Source organism: Neomonachus schauinslandi, chromosome 5 (assembly GCF_002201575.2).
Source record: "Neomonachus schauinslandi chromosome 5, ASM220157v2, whole genome shotgun sequence".
Lineage (NCBI taxonomy): Eukaryota > Metazoa > Chordata > Mammalia > Carnivora > Phocidae > Neomonachus > Neomonachus schauinslandi.
The window spans coordinates 169,437,955-169,464,033 of NC_058407.1; the positions used below are offsets into that span (position 1 = coordinate 169,437,955).

At 53.6% G+C, this 26,079-nt stretch overlaps 2 protein-coding genes across 3 annotated transcripts; one reads left to right on the forward strand and one right to left on the reverse strand.

The window, feature by feature from the left end:
• The first annotated feature begins 17,764 nt into the window (after positions 1-17,764).
• On the forward strand, positions 17,765-18,969 carry PPP1R35 (protein phosphatase 1 regulatory subunit 35). 2 transcript variants are annotated; one of them, XM_021680191.2, is made up of 4 exons: positions 17,765-18,092; positions 18,173-18,425; positions 18,505-18,641; positions 18,726-18,969. In XM_021680191.2, exons 1-4 carry the CDS (start codon positions 17,862-17,864, stop codon positions 18,897-18,899), a joined length of 795 nt encoding a protein of 264 aa, XP_021535866.1. In that variant the 5' UTR covers positions 17,765-17,861; the 3' UTR covers positions 18,900-18,969. The 2 variants fall into 2 exon arrangements, with proteins under 2 accessions (XP_021535866.1, XP_044771097.1); XM_044915162.1 differs by lacking the exon at positions 18,505-18,641 and having other exon boundaries at positions 18,726-18,848.
• A 967-nt stretch (positions 18,970-19,936) lies between these two features.
• MEPCE (methylphosphate capping enzyme) lies at positions 19,937-25,211 on the reverse strand. The gene is made up of 4 exons (XM_021680190.2): positions 22,412-25,211; positions 20,970-21,188; positions 20,667-20,793; positions 19,937-20,538 (listed from the first exon to the last, which is right to left on the reverse strand). Exons 1-4 carry the CDS (start codon positions 24,104-24,106, stop codon positions 20,486-20,488), a joined length of 2,094 nt encoding a protein of 697 aa, XP_021535865.1. The 5' UTR covers positions 24,107-25,211; the 3' UTR covers positions 19,937-20,485.
• Between the last annotated feature and the right edge of the window lie 868 nt (positions 25,212-26,079).

The window sequence follows — 26,079 nt, forward strand, 5'->3', positions numbered from 1 at the left end:
TGGCTCCTGGGGAGTTGGAGCGGGGGGGTGCGGGTAGGGGGGAGGCTCGGCGGGAGGCCGTGGTGTTTTGGAGGAGGTTGGGGGACGGGAGGCAACACGAGGGGAGACCCGTCTCGGACTTAGTGCGCCCTCTTGCCCGGCCACACGAAGGCGCAGCGGTGGCTCCCCAAGGAAAAGCAGGGATATTTCACAAAGACTGCAAAATTAGGGCATTTCGGTGTCCACAGGGCTTGGGGGTGCGGTGGGGAAGGAGGAAGCGATGCCAGCAGAGGCCCCGGGGAAGGGGGAGAGAGGGAGAGGGCGAGGAGGAGGAAGAGTGCGGCTGGTTGTGCTGCTGGGTCTGGCTCAGGGAGTTGGGGCGAATAGCAAGCAGGTGGTGGGCGTGAGCAAAGCTGGGGTAGTGAGCAAAGGGGACGGATTGTTGGAAGCACCCAATTCCCTAGAGAAGTCAGCAAACTACTCGCCTCCCCCCAGAACCCCCTCCTCACCCCTCACTGCTCTGGAAGAGTTTGGGCCCCCTTGCTGGGAATTCGGGTTGCCTTTCCCAAAAGTCGGGAACTGCACCAGGCTGCCCAGCCCTATAGCCCTGCTACCCTGAGCGTATTAGCTGTCCACTGCACCTCAACCTTGCCAGCCGACGGAATACCAGTCACCGCTCATTAAGCTCCTACTGTGACTACTTTTAGGTCTCCTAAATTCTCACAACAGCTTTGTGATGAAGTATTACTGCTTCCGTTTCTTGGAGGAGAAAACCGAGGGACAGAAAGGTCATGTTTAATAAGATCATGTAGCTTTCATTGATCCAACTGATGAGTCTAGCTCACACTGGACATGTAACATACATGTTACACGCACACATACACGTTACACTGCAGGTGTTCAGTACATGAAATGGCTTCACTGGGAATGTGTCTTGAGTTTGGCATGAAGGCAAAGACTGTGCTCGGGTGGGGAGTCAAAACAGGCGGATACACAGTGGCTCATTTCTGGGGCTTTCAATCACCAATTATTCCTCACCTCTGCCTGTGTGCTGGGAACCATTCTGGGGCCCAATGGCATTGGTGCAGGGTCTGTGTCCCCGGGTGCCCAGAGGCTGGAAGGTGCTTCACTGTGTGAGCAGCCCCTCCCAAGTCCTTAGAGACAGGCTCCTCTTCCGACTGGGGACCTTAAGGTTTTCAGTGGGAGGATGGTGGGGTAGGGTTAAGGGTGGCCTGGAGGGTCACTGGTAAATAGCCTTGCAAGTAGCTACAGGCCCAGGAGCCAATCCAGGCTGGAGGCTGGAGGCTTATGGGAGGGAATTGGAGGCTGGAGGCTTATGGGAGGGAATACTGCCTTCATTTTTCTTTGGCTTCTTTAGCATCTTGGGAGTGGGAGGGGAGGAAAGGAAGAAGGTGAGTTCAGCCCGCAGCCAAGGGAGCTGTTGGCACCTCCCATCGCTCCCTCCCTCCCCAGACATGATGGAGTCCTGTCTGGGCTTGGCCAAGCAGGGGAATGGAGACTTGCAGGAGAGAGGGGGGTGGGATGGAAGAGAAGTCCACAGGCCTTGCTTTTCCTAGATGTCTCGGTGCACCCAGGTGGCCTCCTTCCTCCCCATCCTAAGTAATCCAGCCCAGAGCCCTGGGCAAGGCCTGTGGTGGGGCCTGGGAAGGAACTTTCCAACTGGGAGGGAAGTATAAGGAATCTCCTGGGGGTAGTGATTTACAGGGAAGGATGCTTACTCACCCCAGCCCTCTCCTGGTAGAAAGAAGTAGAGGACAGAGTGACCCCCGCAGAAATCTGCCTCCTGATGACAGTCTTGTGAAAAACTCCCACCTTGGACACCCTCCCCTCCTATCCCCATCAGACCTCAGGCACCTCTCCCCCAAAGCTGCTCGACTGCATGAGGCCAAAGTAGTAGGGCTATGGGTGGGCTGAGTTGGGACCAGAGTCCTCCTTTATTTTCAAAAGAGAGGGGCCCTAGGAATGTGGGGAGCAACATGAGAGTGCTGGTCCCAGATGCCCTCGCTCTCTGCCCCATCTCCCCTTCTCCTCCATCATCATCTGATTGCCTGAAAATGTCAAATCTTTTGTCCGGCTCCACCACACAGCAAAACATGTCATACCCTTGCTGAAACCTTCCAATAGTTTTCCATCCTTCTTGGAAAAAAATCCATACTGTTCCTTTTGTCTAAAATGCCCTTCTCTCAGATCTTGGCACCGTGGGCTCCTTGCCAGTCTGGATTCTGTGCAAATGTCGCCACGTGTCTTCCCGAACCCTTTCCCTGATGGCCTGACTTAGAAATCAAGAGAGACCCACTGTCCTGGCCATCCTCTGCCTCTTTTTTTTTTTTTTTTTAAGATTTTATTTATTTATTTGAGAGAGAGAATGAGAGAGAGAGAGCACATGAGAGGGGGGAGGGTCAGAGGGAGAAGCAGACTCCCCGCCGAGCAGGGAGCCTGATGCGGGACTCGATCCCGGGACTCCAGGATCATGACCTGAGCTGAAGGCAGTCGCTTAACCGACTGAGCCACCCAGGCGCCCCATCCTCTGCCTCTTGCCATGCTTTGTCTTCGTGTAGTACTTAACAGTATCTGAAACTATATTTACTTATTGGCCAGTATACTTGGGAGGCAGTGCAGTGTAGTAGTGAAGAGCATGGGAAGCGATTTGAACTAACACTTTCTGGATGTGTAACCTTGGGTAAATCGGCTAGCCTCTCTGAGCCTTGGTTTCCTCATCTGTAAAATGGGGAAAGTAGTAAGTAGTACCTGTATCACCGGGTTGTCAGGAGAATGAAGGAAATGATGCTCAGCACAACACAAGGACTCAGTAAATGTTAGCTGCTAGGAGTATGATGATGGTTACGATTTACGGTGTACGGTTTCTATCCCCATGGCCTAAAACAGCACTGAATAAAACAAAGTGAACGTTCACCTAGTCTGCGGGAAGCACACTCCAACCAGCTGTGTTTTGGATGCCACGCCATTTTGGAAGTGCCCAGAAATGCCATGTGCAGCGAGTAGCAGGAAGAGCACTTGACAGAGAGTCCAAAAGCCCTTGGTTCTGGACTCAGTATTGCTGCTACTGGGCCTTGGGCTCTTCAAATAAAATAACGGGTTGAAGCAAATGGTTCTGCTCCCTGCCAGCTTCCGGGGGTTCTGGTTTGAGCCCTGGGCTCCCTTTATCCACCGCATAGTCTTCAGGGTTGGGGACACATGGTGCCTTCAACTTCCCTCAACCCCACCACCTAACAGCCCAAAGCCGCCGTGAAGAGGGTCGACCCAGGGAAAACATTCTTGGTTTAAGCCCTTGAACCCAGAAACAAAGTCTCAGCCCTGGACAGCGGGTCTTCTCTTGACCCACGTCACCCCCTCCCTTTTGGCCTCATCTGCTCTCCTATCTGACCGCTGGCGGGGAGCCAGCCCTGACTGAGCCCCACCAGGGGCTGGACCCAGGCCTGAAGGCTGAAGGCTTCGGCCTCAGTTATTCTCGGACGCGCAGACAGGGTGTGTGTGCAGAAGCACGCGCCTGTGTGCACTTGCGGGTATCTGTGGCTAAATTTTGACTTGTTCCTGTCTTGCCCCTCAGGAGTGGCAAGACCGAGATTAACTAGAGGGCTGGTAATGCTGTCTGCCCCTTTGCTGGAGCCACCTATCTGCTCCTTGGGTCATTCTGGGGGTACTGGGCAGCCAGCCTGTTAAGATCTCCAAGGGGGAAATGGACCAAGGGTAGGGATCTCCTCTTTCCTTCTCGGTCCTCTTTGTCTCAAAAGCTGAGCCCACCCGCCCCACACCCGTCTGCCCACCTCACCGGGGATGCTCGGGTCTGTGTCCCTGCCATAGCTGAGTCATGGACTTCTTCCTATTTCCCTTTCCCTCAGTGCCTCCCGGGGTGAGTGGCTGTAGAGGGGCAGGTTTTGCAAGACAGGCTTGGTGTTTTGTGTTGAAGGAGGAGTGCACAACTGAGGTGTGGCCGCGGCTGGCTCAAGCTGGGGCGGAGAAGGCCCTAAGAAGGCCGGTCCCCGGGATGCAGGGGGTCCAAAGCACCCTTCGCCGGCTTTCTCTCTCCCCTCCAAGTTTAAGAGCCAGCTGTTTTTCCGTTATTGTTTATATGCTCTGACACTTTTTCAACTGGGTTATGGGTCTTTTCTAGAGGCCCACGTAGTTCAATATAGAGTTTAAGAGCCTGCCCTCTGGAGCCAGACTACCAGGTTTTGAGTCCTGGCTCTACCACTTACTAGCTATATGGCCTTGGGCAAGTTGCTTAACCCCTCTGTGCCTCAGTCACCTCAGCAGCAAAACGGAGGTACTTCAGGGATGTTGTGAGGATTGTATGAATTAAGGCACAGAAAAAAACTTAGAACAGTCCTTGCCACGTATTATGTGCTGTAGACATGCTTGTTTTTATTATTATTTCTTATTGATATCTAGAAGCTCTGGATATAGCAAGGGTGTTAACCCTTTCTGGGATATGAGTTGCAGAGGTTTTAACACAGTCCTCTGTTTTTTCTTTTAACTTTTTATTTTGGAATAATGTGGATTAGAATGTAGTCATCAGAAATAATATCCAGTTTTCCCATGTAGAAGTGAAATCTTTACAAAAATTACTTGGCATATATACTTCATTTTTAAAAAATTATTCATTATCGAGATGAGATCTTATGGTATCTGCCTTTCTCTGCCTGACTTATTTCACTTAGCAGGATGCCCTTAAGGTCCATCCATGTGGTCACAAACAGCAGGATTTCCTTTTTTTATGGATGAATAATATTCCATTATATATATATATACAGTTTCTTTATTCATCCACCAGTGAGCTTGTAAGTAACGCCATTATAAATAATGCTCTCTTTTCTCCACATCCTCACCAACACTTGTTATTTCTTGTCTGATGACAGACATTCTAACAGGTGTGAGGTTTTTACCATACAGATAGAGTTTTGACTTTTTTTTAAAGATTTTATATATTTATTTGTCAGAAGGAGAGAGCACAAGCAGAGGGAGAAGCAGGCTCCCTACTGAGCAGGGAGCCCGATGCGGGGCTCAATCCCAGGACCCCGAGATCATGACCTGAGCCGAAGGCAGACGCTCAACGACTGATCCACCCAGGTGTCCCGAGTTTTGAAATTTTTTATGGGGTCAGAGAGATCCTTGTGGTGTAACTCGGAGCGCGGCGTGTCTCCATGTAAGACCTTTCCGGGGTGTCTTGTAGCAGTTAGGATGAAATCCAATCTCCTTACCTCAGTTCCTGGCTGGGGTCCCTGCCCACCTGCCTGACCTCATCCCTCCAGGTTTGTCTGTGCTGTCACTTCCACTGTGCTTGGCTGGTTTCCATTTATTTCCTCTAACCCCCCTGGGCCTTTGCAAATGCTGATTCTTCAGTTTTGGAAGTAGTTCCCCCACATTCTTCGCCTGGCTTGCTCTCGATCCTCCTTCAGAGCTGCTGCTTCTCCAGCTACCTCAGAGACGCCTTCCCGGAGTCCCTGCCCACCCTGTCCCCTGGGCCGTGTCCCAGGGCTTACCTCAGCACAGAGTCTGGCATGCAGAGGTGCTCAGTGGATGTTTGGGGTAGGGAATGCACTGCTTGGTCCTGGCCTGTCCGCTCGATGAGTTCAGCATGGGCTTCAGGATTCAGGCCTCAGGGTTCAGACTCACTCCCTTTGGGGTCCTGCCTTTGGCTCCCTGACTGGGCTCCCCTTCCCAAGAAGATCTTTAAGACCCACAGGCAAGCAGGGCGAAGCACAAAGCTGGGGGCTGTAAGGGAGAGGCAGGGGAGAATAAGGACTGTCCAGAAGGACTCGGTGTGAAATAGACACGAGTAGGAAGTCACGGGGGAGAACCCTCCTCATCCCTAAAAGCCCATCCAGACTCGTTCTTTCCCCTGCCACACACACTGTCCTCTACCTGCTCGCCTCTCCAGCCCATCCACAGCCCCTGAGGACAGGGTGCTACTCAGGCCCTGTTGAGACAACAGCTCCAGGCAGCATTGACAGGTTCCCCAGGCCCCTGTGCGACACTGTCCCCTCCTTTCTCCTCTCGGGACCCAGCAGCCCTGCCTCCATCCTCCTCTGGTGTCCTTCCCTTCTCCTGTTCCCTGGTGCATGTTCGGGAAACTCTGGAGCCAACCAGGGAGAAGCCAGAGGATCGTCCACTCCCAGTATGAATGCGAGCAAAGGAGGGAGGGGTCAGCACACACCACAGGTTGGTTTCCCTGTCCCCTCTCCGTGAGCTCTCTGCGCAGAGAACCTGGCACCCACAGAGTCACTCCCCTGAACCCAGGGCAGTGTGGGAGGGGGACTTCAAAGCCCCATCGAGTACCTTCTCCGGCTTCAAGGCTTCAAGGCTTCAAGGCTTGACTTCTAGAACCAGACCAAGCCCCTGGGAGCAGGTAATTAGCAGTTCACAGGAGGCGGGGCCAGCTCAGAAACACTTGGGTTCAAATCCTGTCCTTCCTGGCTGTGTGACCTTGGACAAGTGAGTGAACCTGTCTGAACCTTACTTTCCTTATCCAGAAAATACGGTAACTTTATTTCACGTGGCTGTAGGAATGTGAAGTGTCTTCCACAGGGCTTGGTACCTAGCGAATTGGCAACAGGTGAATAGCTCTTCTAACTATATTGGAGAAGTGGTTCTCAGGATGTGGTCCCAGACCAGCAGCGCCCCGGAAGCTGGCAGAAATGCAGACTCTCAGACCCTACCCCAGACCCACTGAATCAGAAACTCCCAGGGCAGGGCCCACCAAACTGTTTTAAGGAGACAGATGAAGTTTGAGAATCACTGCCACTTTGGGAATGCAGACTGTCAGGTTCTGAAGGACACATCAAAATCACCTGGGGGCTTGTTAAAAATACAGATTCCTGGCCTCAAAGCCAGGGATTGAGGTGAGGCCTGGGGACTATATTTTAACCTGAGATGAGTTTGGGGTTGGGGGGAGGTCCGAGCACCAGAGGCTGCCCTGGGGGAAAGTCATGGAAGGCACTTCGGGTAGTCGAGGCTCCAGCCCTGGGGGGCTGAGGACTCCCATCGGGTGGCAGACGGGATATAAAGCTGGAAACTGAAGGAATTTGCACTTTACCCTGAAGTCGCTGAGTAAGAGGACGGGCACACAATGAGGGCAGTGCGTGCCAGACCTGGCCACCCGCCCAACCCCGTGACGTCACCCCACAAGCCCGGGGACCCTGGCCGTCCGGGGGTCTCCCCGGCCTCCTCCCTCGGTCCGGCGGCTGCAGGCGGGGAGAGGCCCGGCCCGAAGGCACCACGCTCGGGGTGGGACGACAGCAGGACGGCCGCCGAGCCGGGAGACCTGCGCGGCCCGTCACCTCGCGCTCCTGGGCTCCAGGTGGCGCTGCGGTGCGCGGACGCGGGTTCCGCCCGGGCCTCGCCGCCGCCCTCTCGCCGCGCCTCCCCCGGGGCCCCGGGAAGCGAGCTGGCGGCGGCGGCAGGGTCCGCGAACAGGGAGGGGACCCTGTGTGAGCCTCCCGACGGCGTTAGCCCGCGGAGGGGCCGCCCGCCGTGGCGACGTGGGCTGTGGCACCCTGGTTCCACGGGACAGGGTATTCCTAGTTAAAACGACTACTCCGCAAGCTAGTGAAACCCGTCCCCTGTCCGGGAACAGCCGATCCCTCTTTTCCTCCCGAGTGTCGGCGGCTCCTGTTCTTGTTGCCATGTCCACCATCACGGGGCCCCTTACTTCAGGCCTAGCAGAGCTTTGCATCCATAATCTCATTTCGTCCTGAAGGCAGACCATCCCTTAGGCCCGAAAGCCATCACCGCCGTTTTCCGAATCAAAAAATTATGCTGTAGAGGGGTTCATAACTCCTGTAAGAGCTCACAGTGATATTGGACGGGACACAGGTCTGCCAGGCTGGAGCCTTCTCCATCCTTCAGGGCCACCCGTTACTGTTGTGTAGGTTGTGCACTGCACAACTCTATAATCAACAAAGATGTATGGAACCATTAAGGCAATTTTCCATCACATGGCAGTGAAGGGCTTTGCGGAAGGGGCACATTTTTCTAATTTGCCCAGAATTGCTTTCTGGGCTGCCCCAGTGTCCCTGCAGCCTTCTCTCCAAGTTTGCTCCTCCTCTTCCCAGAAGGTGCATCTGGCATCCAGATTCCACGGCCGCACTTGGCTTTCTGCAGGAGCCTGGCCCAAGGTATCTAATCTCAGGTGACATGGCATGACACTACTCCTCAGTGGGATCTGTACCTATTAACAAATCCATGCTTGTGTGTGTGTGTGTGGGGGGGGTGTTGGGGGTCACCGCATCTGCCAGGCCATAACTATGCCTTACAGGTGAGAGTGTCTCGTGAGCAAGATGGGATTTTCCTGGCAGGATTCCTTGGGGGGCACAGGCCAGGTGGATGAGCCCTATGAACCAGGCATGTTGATCCTCCAAGCTGATACTATAAGGGCTAAGAGGAGGAACCCTCCCCTTCCCAGGGCCACACTGGGCACCCTGCAGTTTTGAGGGTGGACAGAGGGGATCTGGAGAGGATAGACATGGTCTCAGGAGCACTGAGCTCATTGCGTGGATGGTTCCAGCACCAGTGGGGCAGAGATGATGCTGGGAGTGGAGTGACAGAAGCTGGCCTGGGGTCTGGAGAAGAGGAGGAGAAGGATATGGAGGACCAGCCTCCTGGAAGTGGAGGAGGGGAGGGATACCTAGGCTGCACTGGGTGAGGGGGACCACCCCGGGCTGGGACCCCTGGCCTGAGGGTGGAGAAGGAAGAGGAGAGTTTGATCGGATTGGGGGACCCTGGTCTGGGTGCCCAATGTCCCAGCGAAGCTTCAGGCGGTGGTGGGGCTCTCTCGGAACGGTGGCTTCCCATTCCAGGGCTTCCTCTGTTCCTCCCTTTGAGCCTGCACCCTTACATCTCGGTTCCTTGCTCAATGGATGACCCCCACAGCACAGAACCGGCTCCTCCCCTCCAGCTATACTGCACCCACTTCATGTTTCTAGGGTTTTCTCTATTGCCAAGGAGCAGCCATGACCTCAGGCCTGACTCTTTTAAGTGGCATCAGGATACCTGCTGCTTCCTGCCGAGCCTGGTGGGCCTGGCTGTTGTGGGCACATCCATACAGTCATCCTGAGCTGCTGCTTCCGGCTGGGAGTGAGGCTTGGGGGGCTGGATGGGGAAGCTGCCTTGGCCAGTGGGGTGGGGAGAATGCTGGAGTCCTGAGGAGAAGTGAGGATCCTGGGCAGGAGAGAGCAAGAGGTTGGTTGCAGGGGATGCCAAGGGGAGGGGACCAGCTCTTGGGTGGTGGCAAAAGATTGAACTCAGTGTGTGTGTGTGTGTGTGTTTGTGTGTGTGGTGTTTTGGGGGAGGGGTTGTTCTGTCTGGAACACAAGCTGCTCAGAGATCAACTAATATAGCCCCGCCATTAAAAATGAGAAGACTGAGGCTCAAAGAGGAGAGAGATGGTGTTGTTGGAGGGAGGTGGGGGGTGGGAGGGCGGCCCTTTGACTTCTGGCCCCAGGCCCATCCTCTGAGGGGTGAGTCCCTCCTACTCCTCTCTCTGTCCCCAAGAACAGACTTTGGACCGGGGACTGCAAATGTGGTATCTATGTGCACATGTGCACTTCTTCGGTGGCCCCGCACTGGTGTGGAAGGCCTCTTTCTCTGCCACGTTCACTTCTTGCTGGGCTACCCCGTTCCCGCTGGCAGCCCCCTCCATCCCCCCAGCCCAGCACCAATCGACTCCAGCTCTCTGCTCTCCCATTGGCGCCAGAGCAACAAGCCTTCCCTCAGCCTAGGATGTGGATAGGAAATGCACTGGGCCTCTGGGGGTTTTCTTAGGTCGAAGGACTGACACTGTGCATGGCAGAGACGAACTTGTGAGGAGGGGGCCCAGTGCTGATTCCTAGGGCTCTGCTTGCAGCCCAGGTTTCGCTCTCCTAAAACTCAGTGCCTAAGGCCTCAGTTCCTTGAGCAGGCTTCCTGGTCACCACGGCCACCTGATACTTTGGACATGATCAGAGACCAGTTGTGTGGCCCCCCAACCCTGGGCCTTAAGATGTTGGAGGCCACTGGATGGGCATGGCTGGACACAGGCCCTCCCCATTAACTTCTTCACATGGAGCTGACGTGGCTCCCACACAGAGGGACTCCCAGTCAGTCATTCCTCTACAATGTCAACACCAGGCTCCCCTCCCCAGTGCCTCCAACACTCCGCCCGTCTCCTACCTCCCACTCTTCCTCCTCTTGCCTTCACCTGTTTCCTTTGGCAACTCTCTGGAGCCTGGGGAAGCCCTCTCAGGACAAGATGGTCCTTCAAGACTAAATCCTTCCCACTACGGGGCCTCCAATCTCAGCTCTCCAGGGATGGGGATGCTGCTGAGGTGAGTGTGTGGGTGGGATCCTGGGGAACACGGTGGCCAGAGCCCGAGGTGCCGCCCAGACCTGTCCCCCGAGCTGTATTAGTTTCCTGGGGCTGCTGGAACAAGTTTTTAAGTTTTCCTAAAAAAAAAAAAATGCAGTTTCTTGGGCCGTACTACAGACCTTACTGGATCAGAAACTTCATGGTGGAGCCCAGCATTCTGTGTTTTAACACGCTCTCCAGGAGATTCTAATGCAGCTGGAGTTGGGAGAAACCACTACTTTCAACTCCTCATTTAGAAAAAAGTGAATAAAGGAGCGCCTGGGTAGCTCAGTTGGTTAAGCCTCCGACTCTTGATTTTGACTCAGGTCATGATCTCAGGGTTGTGAGATCGAGCCCTGCATCAGGCTCCGTGCTCAGAGCAGAATCTGCTTGTTCCTCCCCCTCTTGCTCTTGTACACGGGCTCGCTCTCTCTCTCAAATAAGTAAAATCATTAAAAAAATGTGAATAAGACTTACAGCAAACACACAGTGATTGATAGGATTAAAAGAAGTCATGTGCACGGAGGACTTACTGCGTGCCTGGATCTTCAGAGTAGCTGCTCAATAGATATTTGTAGCATAAATGAAGGAGCTATCCAGTGAGTAATGATGGAATATGAATGGTGTTTTTCACTTGACAAACATTTACTCAGTCAGTTTGGGTTCTGCCTGGTATGAAAGGTAATTCCCCCCGACCTTGCCAGGTCACAGTGGAGAGGGGGTAAACTGATGTTCGCAGTGCAGGGTGAGAAGGGCCCCAGCTAAGGGGTGTTTGGATGGGCTGTATGAGCCCACAGATGGAAGGAAGGAAACCATTGTTGCTTTTCGTGCTTTCACACATGCATTATTTTTTCCATCTCTGAAAAGAGCACTAGGGTATGGTCTATTTCCTATGCTGACTTGCCGTGTGCCTATGAATGAAATGCTTGGCCTCTGTGCACGCGGATGCATTTCCTCATCTGCAAAATGGGAATCAGCACACCCCACAGGGTTTTGTTTTAAGCAGCACGCACAACGCCTGGCTTAGAGGAGGTTCTGAAAGATGTTCAATCTCTTCTTGTAATTTCCCCCAGCAATCCTGTGATGTAGGTGTTAACATTCATTTTAAGTCCAGAAGGGAGAGAAACATGTTAGAGACCTAGGCCAAGGTTAGTTATTGCAATGGGGGGTGGGGGAGCCCAAACTGAGGCATTGAGCTCCCTGGCCGCAGGGGGGCAGAGGATGAAAGGGATGGTTACTATCTTGAGAGCGCCTTAATTTACATAACAAAAGAGGCAACCAAGTTCCTAGGAGGAACCCTTAGGGCAGCTACCCCCAGGCTGGCCCTCTCCCGCTCCAGCTCCCAGATAGAGGCTTGTGGGAAGCACAGTTTGTTCAGCGAAGCTGCAACCGAGTCACAAGCCTGCTTTGATTCAAGGGGAGGGGACACAGACCTCACCTCTCAAGGAAAGGAGTGTCAAAGAAATTTTGGCCATTTAAAAAAAAAAATCATCACATCACACAAATCCCAAATTGTCAGAATCAGGGATAGTGTTTACAATGTGCAAAGAGTAATTTTCTCTTAATTATTCTTTTTTTAAAGATTTTATTTATTTATTTGACAGAGAGAGACACAGCGAAAGAGGGAACACAAGCAGGGGGAGTGGGAGAGGGAGAAGCAGGCTTCCCGTAGAGCAGGGAGCCCGATGCGGGGCTCGATCCCAGGACCCCGGGATCATGACCTGAGCCGAAGGCAGATGCTCAATGACTGAGCCACCCAGACACCCCAAGAGTACTTTTCTCTTATTTGACATTTATTTTCTCTCTCTGTGGCAGGCCAGGGGGCTTGGAGTCAGTGTGCTGGCCTGCAGCCTGACCTGTGCTCTCCTCTCTGGATCAGGAGAAAGGAGTGGTGGGCTCAGGCTATAATACCTCAGACTTGACCTTCTGCTGGGGGGAGGGGGTCTATCCTGCCAGCCCTGGGGATCAGGCAGAATGGGAAAGGGGGGCTGGGAGCATGGGTGTATGTATGTGGCTGAGGGTGGGTCACAGCTGATGGAAGTGCAAGGTCAGCGACCCATCCTCCATCACTCCCCATGTGACAGGGACACAGTGTGGAAATGTCTCTGGGCTGGCCCCCACCTGTAGGCAGCAGCCAGTTGGGGAATGGGAGATGGGAAGTGAGGGTCCCTGCAGGTTTGCAGAGGGTGGTGGGCGAGGGCTGTTGCCTCATTTCTTTGACAGCCTTGGCTGTACTGGAGGGTAGCTTCCTGTGGAGCCTTTGCCCTTCCCCTGCCCTCTCCTCCCTGGCAGGACTCCTCAGCTGCCCTCTGCAATGGTCCCAGCCACTCCATGGGTCACTGCATTGGAGATCTCCCCCTGCCACTCACCAGCATGGTCCCTTGAAGGACCTCTGACCCTATCCGGTCTCCAGTCCCATCTAACCCACGCATAGCATCTGGCCCAGCAGAAGCTCAGGATGACCTTGAATGACCCCTTCCAGCACTCAGACTCACCTTCCCCAAACGAGGATCCAGGTCTGGAATCACCCCTCCCAGATGACTAAAGGGAACATCAATACCTGGTGGGGTCTAACCCATCAAGACAGAACCTAAGGGCCTCAAGTGTGACCTCTTCCTGGGGACCTTCTCTGTGTCTCTTTCCCTCTTCCTTCAGCCTTCCCTCTTCCCTCCTCTCCCCACCCTTCCCTGGATGGGAGATGATGCAGAGGTGGGAGCTGCCCAGCCTGTGTGTGGGGGGCGGGGAGGGGTTAGTTGATGAGAGCTTGGGCAGGGCCCCCTCACTTGGCAATCTCAAGTAGTGCGGTCAGGGAAGCTTCTCTGCTTCTCCCCTCTTTTGCTTAGAGTAGAGGGGTGGGGGCAGTTACTGGACAATATTTTAAATTTCTCTCCTAACTCCTTCCTCCAGGGTTCCCCCTTCTCACCTTCTGCTGTCCCCAGACAGGGCTTGGTTTGGTGTGGCATGTAATTGAAATCCCTCTTTGCAGAAGAGGGTCCAGCTCTAGAACATGCCACCATGAGGAGACTCTAAAGTTAAGGATAGAGAAGGAGTCACTTGTCAGTACCTTCATAAAGGGGAGTTTTGTTGTTTATTTTTTTAAAAGGAAAAGCAATTCTAAGCCTCTCCGCTGGTCCAACCAAAAAATGTCTTAGGAAGAGTGGGGGCAGGACTGAGACCACCTCCTTCCCTCACCTCCACCCACCCATCCTCACATGCGTATTGTTTCTGTAATGTCATTTGTGGTAAACTTTCCACTTCCTGGAGGCCACCCATAAGCTGGCAAATAGAATGGCTTGTTCTTATCTCTGTCTGCACCTAGGAGGAGGTAGTGGCTAAATTTTAAGGCTGAAATTGAGCAACTGAACTTACTGAATTCATGGCTAGTGTTCCTGTAGGGCCTTTATATCCCTTAGCAGCCAAGGCCTGCGGGCTAGTTTTAAGTTTCAGCTCTAACACTTCCTGTGTGCCAAAGCTATCTCAGCCTCCTTTAAACAAACAAACACAACTTTTTTTTAAAAAAGATTTTATTTATTTATTTGACAGAGAGAGACACAGCGAGAGAGGGAACGCAAGCAGGGGGAGTGGGAGAGGGAGAAGCAGGCTTCCCGCCGAGCAGGGAGCCTGATGCGGGGCTCGATCCCAGGACCCCGGGAACATGACCTGAGCCGAAGGCAGATGCTTAACGACTGAGCCACCCAGGCGCCCCCAGACACAACTTTTTATTATAGAAATGCTCATATACAGAAGTAAAGGAAATATTATAATAACCCCCCCCACGTACCCATCATCTGTCTTCAACAATCACCCACATTTGGCCAGTCCTGTTTCCTCTTCACAACCACCCTCACACACTGCTCCTCTTCCCCAAACCAACATTACTTTTAATTAACATTTTTATTAAGATCCTTATAGATTCACACGCAGTTGTAAGAAATAACACAGAAAGATCGCTTGTACACTTACCCCAGTTTCCCCCCATGGTAACTGCTGGAGACTGAATATTTGTGTTCCGCCTTAAATCCATATGTTGAAACCTAATCCCCAGTGTGTTGGTCCTTGGAGGTGGGGTTTTTGGGAGGTAATCAGGCAATTAGTACTCTTATAAAAGAGACCCCAGGGAACTCCCTTGCCCTTCCAACAAGTGAGAAGACAACCATCCACAAACCAGGAAACCATTCCTTCCTAGACATTGAATCTGCCAGCACCTTGATCTTGGACCTCCCAGCCTCTAGGACTATGAAAAATAAATTTCTGTTGGTTATAGCCACCCAGTCTATAGTATTCTGTTATAGCAGCCTGAGCCGACGAAGAGAGCAACATTTTGCAAAACTATACTATTTTAAGGATACTGCCATTCGTATAATCCACCAACCTTATTTGGATTTCCTAGTTTTGTACTCATTTGTGTGTGTATATTAATTCTATACAATTTCTATACAATTTTGTCACCCGTGTAGGTTCCTGAAGCTACCACCACAGTAAAGGAAACGAACAGTTCCAACACCAAAGGATCTCTGGTATTGCCCTTTTATGACCATGCCCGCCTCCCTCCCTCCATTTCATCCCTAGCACTTGGCAATCACTAAATCTGTCTTCCGTTTCTAAACTCCTATCATTTCTGAAATGTTAGATAAATGGAACCATGTGGCATGCGGTATTTTGGGATTGGCCTTTATTATTATTATTATTATTATTACTGCCCAGCATAACCTAGCCAATTCACCCAAGCTGTCATATATCAATAGTTTGTTCATTTTGATTGCTGAGTACTATTTTATGGAATGGATAGACCATAGTTTAACTCTTTACCTGGCGAAGGACATTTGGGTTGTTTCCAGTTCTTGGCTATTACAAATAAAGCTACTATAAACATGTGTAGAGGGTTTGAAGTGCTCGGGGAAATGGAATTAGCTACCACATTCTGGGGACCACAGGTGCTTAATGGGTCCATCATTGTTTCTAAGGGCTTTTCAGCGGACAGAATTAGAATATACTTTTCAGGGCACTTGGTGGCTCAGTCACGTAAGTGTTTGCCTTCCGGTCATGATCACAGGGTCCTGGGATTGAGTCCTGCATGGGGCTCCCTGCTCAGCAGGGAGCCTGCTTCTCCCTCTCCCTCTGCCTGCCACTGCCCCTGCTTGTGCTCTCTCTGTCAAATAAATAAATAAAATCTAAGAAAAAAAGAATTAGGATATACTTTTCAATTTAAACTAAAATACACCAAGAGTTCGTAAGCTACTTCCTAAATTCAAGACAACAGGGAATTTGCATAACACCATTGATTTTGTATATGTATCTCTTTTCAGCTATGCCAAAATTCCAGTTCTGATAATATCAACATAATTATGTTTTATCCTACACATTTTCACAGGTTCCTAACATGACTACTGAATACAATTTAAAATTTTAAGGCAGGTTTTTTTTTTTTTTTAAGGTTTTATTTATTTATTTGTCAGAGAGAGAGCACAAGCAGGGAGAGTGGCAGGCAGAGGAAGAAGCAGACTCCGCGTTGAGCAGTGACCCAGATGCTGGACTCTATCCCAGGACCCTGGGATCATGACCTGAGCTGAAGGCAGACGCCCAACCGTCTGAGCCACCCAGGTGTCCCATTTTTATTTATTTTTTTTTATGGGAGTTAATTTTGTTCTTAGGGTAGATCTTCGGGATGTATAGTTAAATTACTGTGTTTTCAAATCATTCAGAAGAGTTCCCTTCTGTGTAGCTACCCCAGCAACTAGATACACATTTAGGTTCATCTGTTTCATTTTACTTTCAACTTAGGGACTGATTTTTTTAAATTAAAGATTTTATTTATTTACTTAACAGAGAGAAAGAGAGAGAGGGCGGAGAGATGCAGGCAGAAGGAAAGGGAGAAGCAGGCTCCCCGCTGAGCAGGGAGCCCAATGTGGGGCCCGATCCCAGGACCCTGAGATCATGACCTGAGCCGAAGGCAGACACTTAACCGACTGAGCCACCCAGGCGCCTAGGGACTGATTTTTTTTTTTTAATATTTAATTTATTTATTTGACAGAAAGAGACACAGCGAGAGAGGGAACATAAGCAGAGGGAGTGGGAGAGGGAGAAGCAGGCTTCCCGCAGAGCAGGGAGCCTGATGTGGGGCTCGATCCCAGAACCCTGGGACCATGACCTGAGCCGAAGGCAGACGCTTAAGGACTGAGCCACCCAGGCGCCCCCGGGACTGATTTTTAAAAATTAATTTTTGTCATATAATAATGGAAAACATAGCTTTCCAAAGTCAAATACACAAAACAAACTATATTCAAAGTCTAGCCTGTTTTCCTTTTATTCTGTTCTCTCCTTCTCAATGTCAGTAATCATGAAAAGTTTTTGAATTATACTTCCACGTAAAAACACACACACACACACACAAGTATTTACATTTGTAGCTCTCTACTCTCACAAATGAATAGTAGAGGGAATTTTCATACTTTCTTTTTCTTCTCTTCAGCAGGAAAGCCTGCAGAGTGTTTCACCCCAGAGATCCTCGGGAACATTTTGTGTGTGTTAAATGCGGGCAGCTATGCATTCCACCTGATCTTCCACAGCAGTTTCTGGTAAGATAAAGCATGAGAAAACTATCAAACTGCAAAGTGGTACCCAAACGTGCCTGTTGACTGAATATTAACCCCTTTTGGGGAGAGCCTCAAGAGTCATGCGCCCGACTTAGCACATTTTGCACAAGAAGAAACAGAGGCTCACAGAACTGAGAGGACCTGCCCCAAGGAACACAGGGAACGGACAAGCGATCCAGTCTCCTGCCCCGTAGTCTAGAAGTCCAGGATAAATCCACCGAGACTTTCTTTTTAAAAACTGTATTCAACATACAGATACGTATTTTTATAGAGACGAATACTGTAGGGAGCTCTCGAAGGGGGAAAAGTCACAAAAGGCCATAAGGCGGAACGAGGCAGTTACCGCCCGGGCAACCACGAACGCCCAGAGTGCCGGGAAGGAGCCCGGAGCTGGGCTCAGCGAGCCCCGCCCTCACTCATACTGGGAAGCTCCGGTCCCAGTGCCGAGGAACGCCGGGAGATGCTGCGGAGGCGCTGACGAGGGAGGGCCAATGCGGGGCCTCCTGACCTAAAGCTGTCTATTTGGCACCCCGACAGAAGGGACTGACAGACACACTGTGGACTGGAGCAGAAGTCAGGTAAAGACTCTGCAGGACAGAGACGCCACATCCAGGTTTCCGAAGGAGAAATTGTCCTCGTGAGGACCCGTAGGGCTTCCGCGGGCGGCGGTTCCGAAACTCCGGCTTAGGGGCGGGGCCGAGGTTTTGCGGGCGGAAGCCCGCGGGAGACAGGGAGCCGAGCAACGGAAATGACGCTTAGGAGCGCCAATGGGATGGAGCGGGGGCTGGTCTTCCCGCCCCATTGGGTAGGGGCAAGCGGTTTCCGGTAGCGGCATCCGGGAGGGGCGGCGGAGGGGGTGGGGTGGCGATTTCGTGTCCCGTGACCCCTGGCCTCCGGAGACCTTGCACCCCCGCAGCCACACCAAGATGATGGGCTGTGGGGAGGCCGAGCTGGAGTCGGTCGGAGGGGAGGAGGCATTGGCGGCCCCCGGGCCACCCCCAGAACCCCGCGCCCCGGAGCCCAGAGCCCCAATGCCCGAGCCTGGCCTGGACCTGAGCTTGAGCTCGCGGTCCGAGACCCCCGAGCGGCCGACCAGCTGCCCCGGCCGGCGGAAGGGGCGGGCGGACCGGCGGGGCGGGGCCCGCAAGGGGCGGCAGGTGAGCTGGGGGAAGGCCTGGCCGCCAGGCCGCAGACAAGCCCGCGCCCACCTATTCACCGTCCCGCTCTCTGCTCCCAGGTCCGCTTTCGCTTGGCGCCGCTCTCCCCCGTGCGGTCCGAACCGCCGCCGGCCGCCGCAGCACCTAGCGAGAAGCCCGCGGCACCGCAGGACCTGGGGGCGCCCGCGCAGCAGAGCAGCCTGGCTTTGAGCCTCGAGTTGCAGGCCGCGCGGGCTGCAGCCGGCAGCCAGTTCGATGCCGCGAAGGCCGTGGAGGAACAGCTGAGAAAGTCGTTCCAGACCCGCTGCGGCCTGGAGGAGAGCGTGGCCGAGGGTGAGAGAGAGACGGCCGGCGGGGCGCGGGAGTGGGGATGAGAGGCGCCGCTCACCCCCACTCCCCACTGCGGTCTCAGGGCTGAACGTGCCGCGCTCCAAGCGGCTCTTCCGAGACCTGGTGAGCCTGCAGGTGCCGGAGGAACAGGTTCTGAACGCTGCGCTGAGGGAGAAACTGGCGCTCCTGCCACCGCAGGCCCGAGCCCCGCCCCCAAAGGTGAGGGACCTGGGCTTGTTTCTGTGTCGTGCCCCCTTCCCCTTCCCGAGTGTAACCTTGGCTTTGGGCTCCAATTCCCAACAGGAGCGACCTGGGTCAGGGCCAGACATGACCATCCTTTGTGACCCAGAAACGTTATTTTATGAGTCTCCACACCTGACCCTGGACGGTCTGCCTCCTCTCCGTCTTCAACTCCGGCCCCGCCCTTCAGAGGATACCTTCCTCATGCACCGGACACTGAGGCGATGGGAAGTGTAGACGTGGAGGCTCCCTGGATTGCTAATTAATATTTTTGTTAAAACTTTTTCAGAATAAAGTGGTTTTTGCTAACAAATGGGACTCTTCTTGGGAGACTTAAAATGGGGTCAAGCCTCAGGATGAAAGCTGTCTGGAAGTCAAGTTTTTGGCCTTTTTGGAATTTGGTAGTGATGGCAAGTTGAGAACACTGTCCCACCTCTTCCCCTTACTTCGGTCATAGGACCACGTTGTTACTTTGCATTTTTTTTTAAATAGTGAAAGCATGCGTGAGGGGGTAGGGGGAGATGGGAGGGGGCAGAAGGAGAGCGTCGCAAACAGGTTCCATGCTCAGCGCGGAGCCGGAAGCAGGACTTCCAGGAGTCTGATGCTCAACCCACTGAGCCACTCAGGTGCCCCTGCACTACTTATTTCTGATCACTTTAACATGTGGGTGGGTCTCAGTCTGTTAAACTTCAGGGACTCCTTCCCTAATTACCTGGCTCAAGGACCCTGCAAGACAGCGGGCTATTTGCACCCAGTTATTGAAATTACTTCCTTGCTTTTACCTCTAGGGGCCTTGCCCATCTTGTTTACACCAGATCCAAGAGTGCTCAATATTTGTTGAATGAATATTCAAAGTTCCAGGAACACTTGAGGAGCTGCTGAAGAGTTTCATGTTAATTGCCTATTCATCCAGTTGCACATCACAAAAAAGGTGGGTGGGTGGTCTGATCAGTAGTGCCTTTTCCTAGCTCCACTGTTAATTCTTCCAAAGTTAGCCTTCTGTCCAAAGCTCCCACAAAAAAATTCTTGTCAGTGGGTTTTTGGGGGAGGGGAGATGGACTCTTTGCTTCAAGTTTCACATAAAAATTCACATTATATCCCTCCTTCCTGATTAGAGTTGTTTAGTTGTGTGTAGATTTGACTAGCATTCAACTCAATCCTCCCAACCACTGAAAAATCTGTCCTCTTCTTGAGACTTGTTTGGGCAGAGGACGCACAGGTTCTAATGGGAGGCGCCATCCCTTCCCCATTAGCTAGAAAGTGCCAGACACAAGTGTGGGGGCCACTGCCCTAAACATCAAATTTATTGTGCTGTTCTTACATTCCAAACCCAACCCCCTCTCCCAGTGGGGGTCAGCAGAGGGAAGGATATTCACAGTACCTGCATGCCTCCCTGCCAAACTTCCCCCTCTTAACCCTCAGTCCATTCATCTGTGGTCGCTGAAATGCAGCTAGGGACAAGGGCTGAGGAGAAATGGAAATCTCCTTTGGAGAACAGGAGGAAGAGGCTAGAGAACTTGATACCCGCCCCCCCCACACCCGAGGAGAACAGAGGTCAGCAAACAGTCCATGCCATCCAGCCCAGTGAGCTGGGGGAGAGAGGAAGATGTCGGTAACTCCAGCACAGCTGGGCTTGCCGCTTAGGGTGCCAGAAGTGTAGGGAGGAGGCTGGGGCAGCAACATAGGAAAAGCGTTCTTTGCAGATCCATGAAAGGAAACTATTTTTTGGAGCCAAAAAGGAAAGACCTTGGGATACTTTCCTTTCCCCCCAGGTCCTTAAGAGCAGTGGGCAGCTTCTTCACACTTTCTGTTCAGGGGGCCACTTAGTGGCTGGGGGAACGGGCCTTGTGGAACAGGTACACAGAACGCTGGAAGCCTGGGGAGAGAGTGTGCAATCAGTAGGGCTGGCAGGACTTCAAGACTCCATGGGATCTGCATCCCCTCTGCCACGACCCCCCTCACCATCCGCGGCCCCCCATCCTCTCCCAAGTCAGCCAACCTTACCTCTGGAGGTGTTGTGGGGTGTAGCCACAAGCTCATAGCTGGAGAAGCCCACCTCTGGGGATGTCAGGTAGGAACTGAACTGCTCTGGCCTCAGCTGGATTCGATAGTAGTTCTTATAGATTGTTTCCTAGGGAGAAGGGCAGGGGACCACTTCAGCTTGCTGGCTTCTCTCCTGGTGAATGATGCCCACCCTGGGGAACTATTCACCTTGTTCAGAAAGTACTTCTCTTTCTGTTTCCTTGAGGCCTTTCTTGCCCCAACTAAAGGAAGGATATCGCAATATCCACCCGAATCCCAACTCACCGTGAGAGTCTTTCTCTTGCCATAGGATGACCAAGGTTGGGGCTCTAGGACCAGGATGCCCCCAGGATGTAGATGCCGATAGATCCGGCGAAACATGCGCTTTAGCCCCTCATCTCCCCAGTTCAGATGCACCCACTTGGTGAGGCTGAGGCAGAGCACCACATCATACTCGGGTGTTTGGGCCTCCACCAGCTCATCTCGATCCAGCACATAGTTACCCTGAAGCAAGATTTGGGGGCAAAGTCAACAGAGGCAATAAAAAGAACCACTGCCCCTCCCCCCCCCCACCTGCTCTGCAGGCTCTAAGACAAAGTCCTATAGCCTTACCTTAGCCCTTGGCCACAACCTTCTCTGACACTTGTCAGACTAACTCCCAAATGGTGCCCTCTTAAGTCTCATTTTCTTGCTTTATACCCTCCTGCCCCTGCTTTCTGTTGGTAGTAAGCCAAACATAAAAAGGGAGCATGGATAATTTTAAATTGAGCAAATTACTCAAGAGGTCTCCAAAACTGGGGTGAAATTTCAAAGAACAAGGGTTCTCCCGAGACTCCATCCAGTACTTAATCCCACCCCACAAACACTAAGCTGAGTGACTCAATGTTATGCAGAGGGACCTAACCCAGGTTTGAAAGGGAACCAACCTGTGGTTCCTTCCCTGGAGTTGGGGCTGGCAAAGTTCCAGACCTATTTCCTTTCTCGGGGAGAAGAGCCCCAGCCCTTAGGAAACCTTTTCTAGATGATAAGCTCATCAACACCTTCTGCAAAGTCCATTCTTGCAGGCTTAACCCAACCTGCCACCACCAACTGTTCCTGCAGATGGTCGAACCGGAGTGTTCTATGGAGAGCTATGTGCAGTCAGGGGACAGACACTCTGAAGACACAATACCCTCCCCTCTTGCAGAGGACTCTGACTCTTACCTATCCCACTATCTAGGGTCAACATGAGGTTGACCAAGCCACTTGGGGTTCTGACCACCAACATTCTTCAACCAACTCTGGATCGAAGTCCCTATCAAAATACTAGGCACTACCCTAAATCCTGCTCCCACCCCAAGGCATTCCGTGTCTGACACCTATCCCTTCGTGCACCTCCATTCAGTGCGCTGGAGGACAACTTTCCATCTGGATCAAGTCTCCGAGTGAGCAGCAGCAGCAAGCAAGGGAAGGCGGACTAGTCTGGATTACAGCAGGGCAAAAGGAGTCCAACCCCATCTTGGGGCCAGTAGTCATGACAAAGGAGCCCAGGTGAGAGCCCCCACCTTTCCAGGTTATAGAAAAGGAGACACTCAGCAGTCATTCACAGATTCAGACCCTTGAGGATCTGGTTCTAGCAAAGAGTGCATGCAGAAATCTCTCTGGGTCTTAACTTCCCTGGGTCTTGTTCCCATTTAATCTCATCTTCACACCTGGCCCCTATCCCAAGAGCCTTCGGACCCTCTTACCGTGACGAAGACAACATTGTTGGGGAAGACTGACGTGTCCGCTCCATCCAAGGGCACTTGGGGTGCAGCAATGGGACCCCGGCTGGCTGTCAGTGAGGCTGGGAAGCAGCTTCTCTTTCGGACGGTTACAGTCCCTTCCTCACTCTCTGCCCCTGGGTCCCCCTCAGAAGTCTGGGATGGCAGACGCAGCTCCTCAGACAGGTAGTGTCGAATATTTTGGCGGGCCGAGTGGATGAGCCGGGAATCGATATCCAGGCCCACCATGCGGGATGGACCCCACTTACAGGCAATGCTCAGGGTCAGATGGCCCACATTGCAGCCCAGATCTAGGACGTCCCGACCCCGAAACCACTCAGGCTTCAACACTCGAAGGCGCCCATCCTCACAGGAAGGATTGCGGTAACCATAGTACTTGCAATAATTCCCATACTGGAACTTGAGCTGTTGCTTTTTGAAGCCTGCTGCAGGTAATGGGTGGTGGTGGTGGTGGTGGTGGTGGTGGTGGTGATGGTGGTGGTGGCGGCCTCCCCCACTCCCTCGGCCCTTTTCCTTGGGGCCCTGGCCTCCACCCCTAGCCCCTGCCTCTGACTTGCTGGAAGTCCTGCGACGTTTGCGATGTCGTGAGGAAGACGGGGGTGCAGAGGTAACTGAGGCAGCTGGAGGGGCTGAAAGGGAGCCTGAGGGACCCTGTAGGGCAGACGGAAGGGGAGACACGACCTCATCCCTGCAGTTGATGGCTGTGTTGAGTTCATAGGGCTGGGGGGCATCCCGGTTCTGGCCCCTATGCCGCTGCTGCTGTGTGGTGCCCTCCCCGTGGAGTGAGGGAGTGAGGGGGGCTGTGGGGAGCACAGAGTGGCTATCATTCCCTCCAGTTGCCTGCTGCTGCTGCTGGTGGTGCTGTCCCCGGTGTCTATGCCGCTTCCGAGCAGTCTTGAGTGGCGATGCAAGAACTACCTGGGCCTCATCAGTGCAAGTATTGAGACTGAGCGGGTCAGTAATATCTTTGGGGATGAGGATTTCCACTGGATCTCGCCCCTTGGCCGGAAGTGGAGATGACTTAGGGGTCTCTGCATTGAGTGCGCGGCTCACTTCCTCATCCAGGAGACTATTCAGGTTCAGTGGATCAAAGATATTGCCCCCCAGGAGAAAATTGGAGGGTAACACAGAATCACAGTCCGAATTAACCCGCCTGCGCCTCTTGAAGGCCGGATGTTTGAAGCCTCCACCACCTCCCCCTACGTTACAACTATTTCTCCTCTTGCCCCCGCCTCCCCCAGGGGGCCGGTGGGGCTGATAGCCATTTCGGGGTCGAGGAGGGGCAGGGGGGCCCAGTTCTGTTCCGCCCCCTCCCCGTCGCTCCTCCCCCACGTCAGGGGGAGCGGCTCGCCCGTGGGGATCCGACAAGCGGGCCTCCCCATGCGACTGCGCCTGGGGGCCGCCCCCTCGTTGCTGCTGCGACTGGCCTCCCCGAGTGGATGTAGCCCCAGGGTTCTCCTTGCCAGCCCCAGAAGCCGGGGCCCCCGCCGACTGTGCACGCGGGCCCAGCCCACGCTGCGTCCCGCCGCAGAGCTCCCCGGAGGCGGCCTCTCGGTGCGGTTGCACCGTGGGGCCGCCCCCTCCGCCCGACTCATCTTTGAGCGGCGGCGGCGGGGCCGGCACCAGAAACGGCTCCTTCTCCGCCGCCATCTCGATCATTTCCTCCCCTTATTCCGTCCCAGTCGAGGGCAACGAGGGGGGGGGGACTGGGGGCTTAACCCCCCTCCCTAGAGCCCGCTCCCTTCCCCCCTTCCCCGAGTGCGCGCGCAGCTCTGCTCTTCTCGCCTTGTCTCGCGCCCAAGCGCCTCCCCCGAAGCGCGCCCCACTCGCCCGCGAGACCAAAACAAGATGCCCGCGAGAACCGAACAACTCGAGGAATCAACCGCGCGTGCGCCGAACCCTTTCTCCTCCACCACTACCGCTTCGCCGCGAGCGCGCACTGCTAGAGCGCGTTCCTCTCGCCCCTGAATCACGCATGCGCACTCCACCACCACCCTGGTTGCGCGCGCATGAGTACGAACCAACTTAACGGCTCCGGGAGTTTAAATATAGCCCACCTCAGCCCCCCCCCAAAAAGCCCACCACCCCAAACTGACACCCTACTTCCCTTCGCAGCTATGTCCGTCCCTACTGATATCCTTTGTCTCTGCCGCGCGATCCCACCCACCGTAGGCGGGAGACGGGGAGCTGGTGTGAAAAGGTCTCCTTGACACCCGACCCTCGTTCCTGAGGAATGAGTCTCAGCGGTCTCCGCCCGGCTCTAAACCCAGCAACCTCCCTACCCCGCCTCCTTCCTCCCCCTAGCGGGCAGCGCCTGCGCACACCCTTTTGGGCTTGCGCGGGTAGATACAGCACGTGCTGGAGCTAACGCCCCGCCCTGCACCCTAGGGGCGGGGACTGTTACGTCGCTTCCTCAGATTTGGTACACGCAACGTGCGTCAGCACGATTTGGAGGGGGCGTGTCCAAAGAATGGGGCGGACCTCATGAATTATTCATAATTTGGTCGCCTTCCTCCCCATTACCCCCCTACTTAGAAAGGCTTCCGAGGGAACGGAGGGTGAACCTAAAAGTAGAGGAAGGGAAGGAGAGGAGCGTACAGACAGTTTTCCTACGAACTGTTCTCAGTAAAATACAATAAGTCATTGTAACTCACCCCCCTGGGAAATATTCTCTGCTGAACTGAAAAAAAAAAAAAAGGCACTAAAGCAGCCGATCTTGTCCAACTTCCTCTTCCCCCGAAATGGCCGAGTCGTTCTCTCGCTCCTCCGCCTTACCCCAATCGCGATCACCTGGGGACACCACGCCCTCCTCTCCGCCTCCACACCCACAACCCTGGCACCAAAACCTCCTCCCACCACCCGACGCCTGCGCGCGAGCCCCCAGCCCGCGGACTGCGACCCGACGCCCACCACAGCCACCAATAGCAGTACATTCACTACCACCACCGCCACCTCGCACGCAGGCCTTCCCAAACACACGCTGTCTTCACGCAGCCTTATATAAAAACGAGTGTGGGCGGGGAAGAGGGTTCGGCCTGCTTTGGGCCCCGTGCCTCGGCCAATGGGGAAGAAGCTATTCGGCGCCCTTTCCACAGGGTGCTAAGGTGGTGTGTTCTCCCTGCCAACAGAGCTTGGGGAGTGGGTCCTGTGGCAGAGAAGAAGGCGGGAGAGGCGAGAGTCGGGTTGCGGATAGTCTCAACTAAAATATCAAGATAGGGCGTGAAGGAAACTAAAAGGAAGAATAGGAATCAGGAAACGAAAAGGAGAAGGAAAAGGCAGTCTGGGGTAGAGAAAAAAGTTAGTAAAAGAAAGATGTGCTTCATGAACGATCAGGCGCTGCTCCTGCCGCCTAAAAAAGTGAGGCCACTAAGGATTATGGGATTTGTAGTTTTACGGGGCATTCGGTTGGAATATGGCGGAAGTAACAGCTGCGCAAACGCAGAAGCACCTTCAACTGGGCATGCGTCTCAGTCCTGGAAGCACGCCGCTGGGGTGGCAGCGAAGCTAGTGCGTGTCCTCACGCCTTTTCTTGGTGGCGGGAAAGCTGGGTCGCGGTTGGAGGAGTTTGCAGAATTGCTGCAGTGGCTCATTTTGTTCCTTGCCTTTAGGTTCTCCTTGTTCCAGAAGGTAGC

What these genes read in the sequence shown, in the direction of transcription:
- PPP1R35 (XM_021680191.2), top strand. Translation starts at nt 17,862, where the DNA reads ATGATGGGCTGTGGGGAGGCCGAGCTGGAGTCGGTCGGAGGGGAGGAG. An exon ending in GGGCCCGCAAGGGGCGGCAG is followed by an intron (nt 18,093 to 18,172) that starts GTGAGCTGGGGG and finishes CTCTGCTCCCAG; the next exon opens with GTCCGCTTTCGCTTGGCGCC. An exon ending in GGAGGAGAGCGTGGCCGAGG is followed by an intron (nt 18,426 to 18,504) that starts GTGAGAGAGAGA and finishes CTGCGGTCTCAG; the next exon opens with GGCTGAACGTGCCGCGCTCC.
- MEPCE (XM_021680190.2), bottom strand. Translation starts at nt 24,106, where the DNA reads ATGATCGAGATGGCGGCGGAGAAGGAGCCGTTTCTGGTGCCGGCCCCG. An exon ending in ACAATGTTGTCTTCGTCACG is followed by an intron (nt 21,189 to 22,411) that starts GTAAGAGGGTCC and finishes ATCTTGCTTCAG; the next exon opens with GGTAACTATGTGCTGGATCG. An exon ending in ACCCCACAACACCTCCAGAG is followed by an intron (nt 20,539 to 20,666) that starts GTAAGGTTGGCT and finishes CTCTCTCCCCAG; the next exon opens with GCTTCCAGCGTTCTGTGTAC.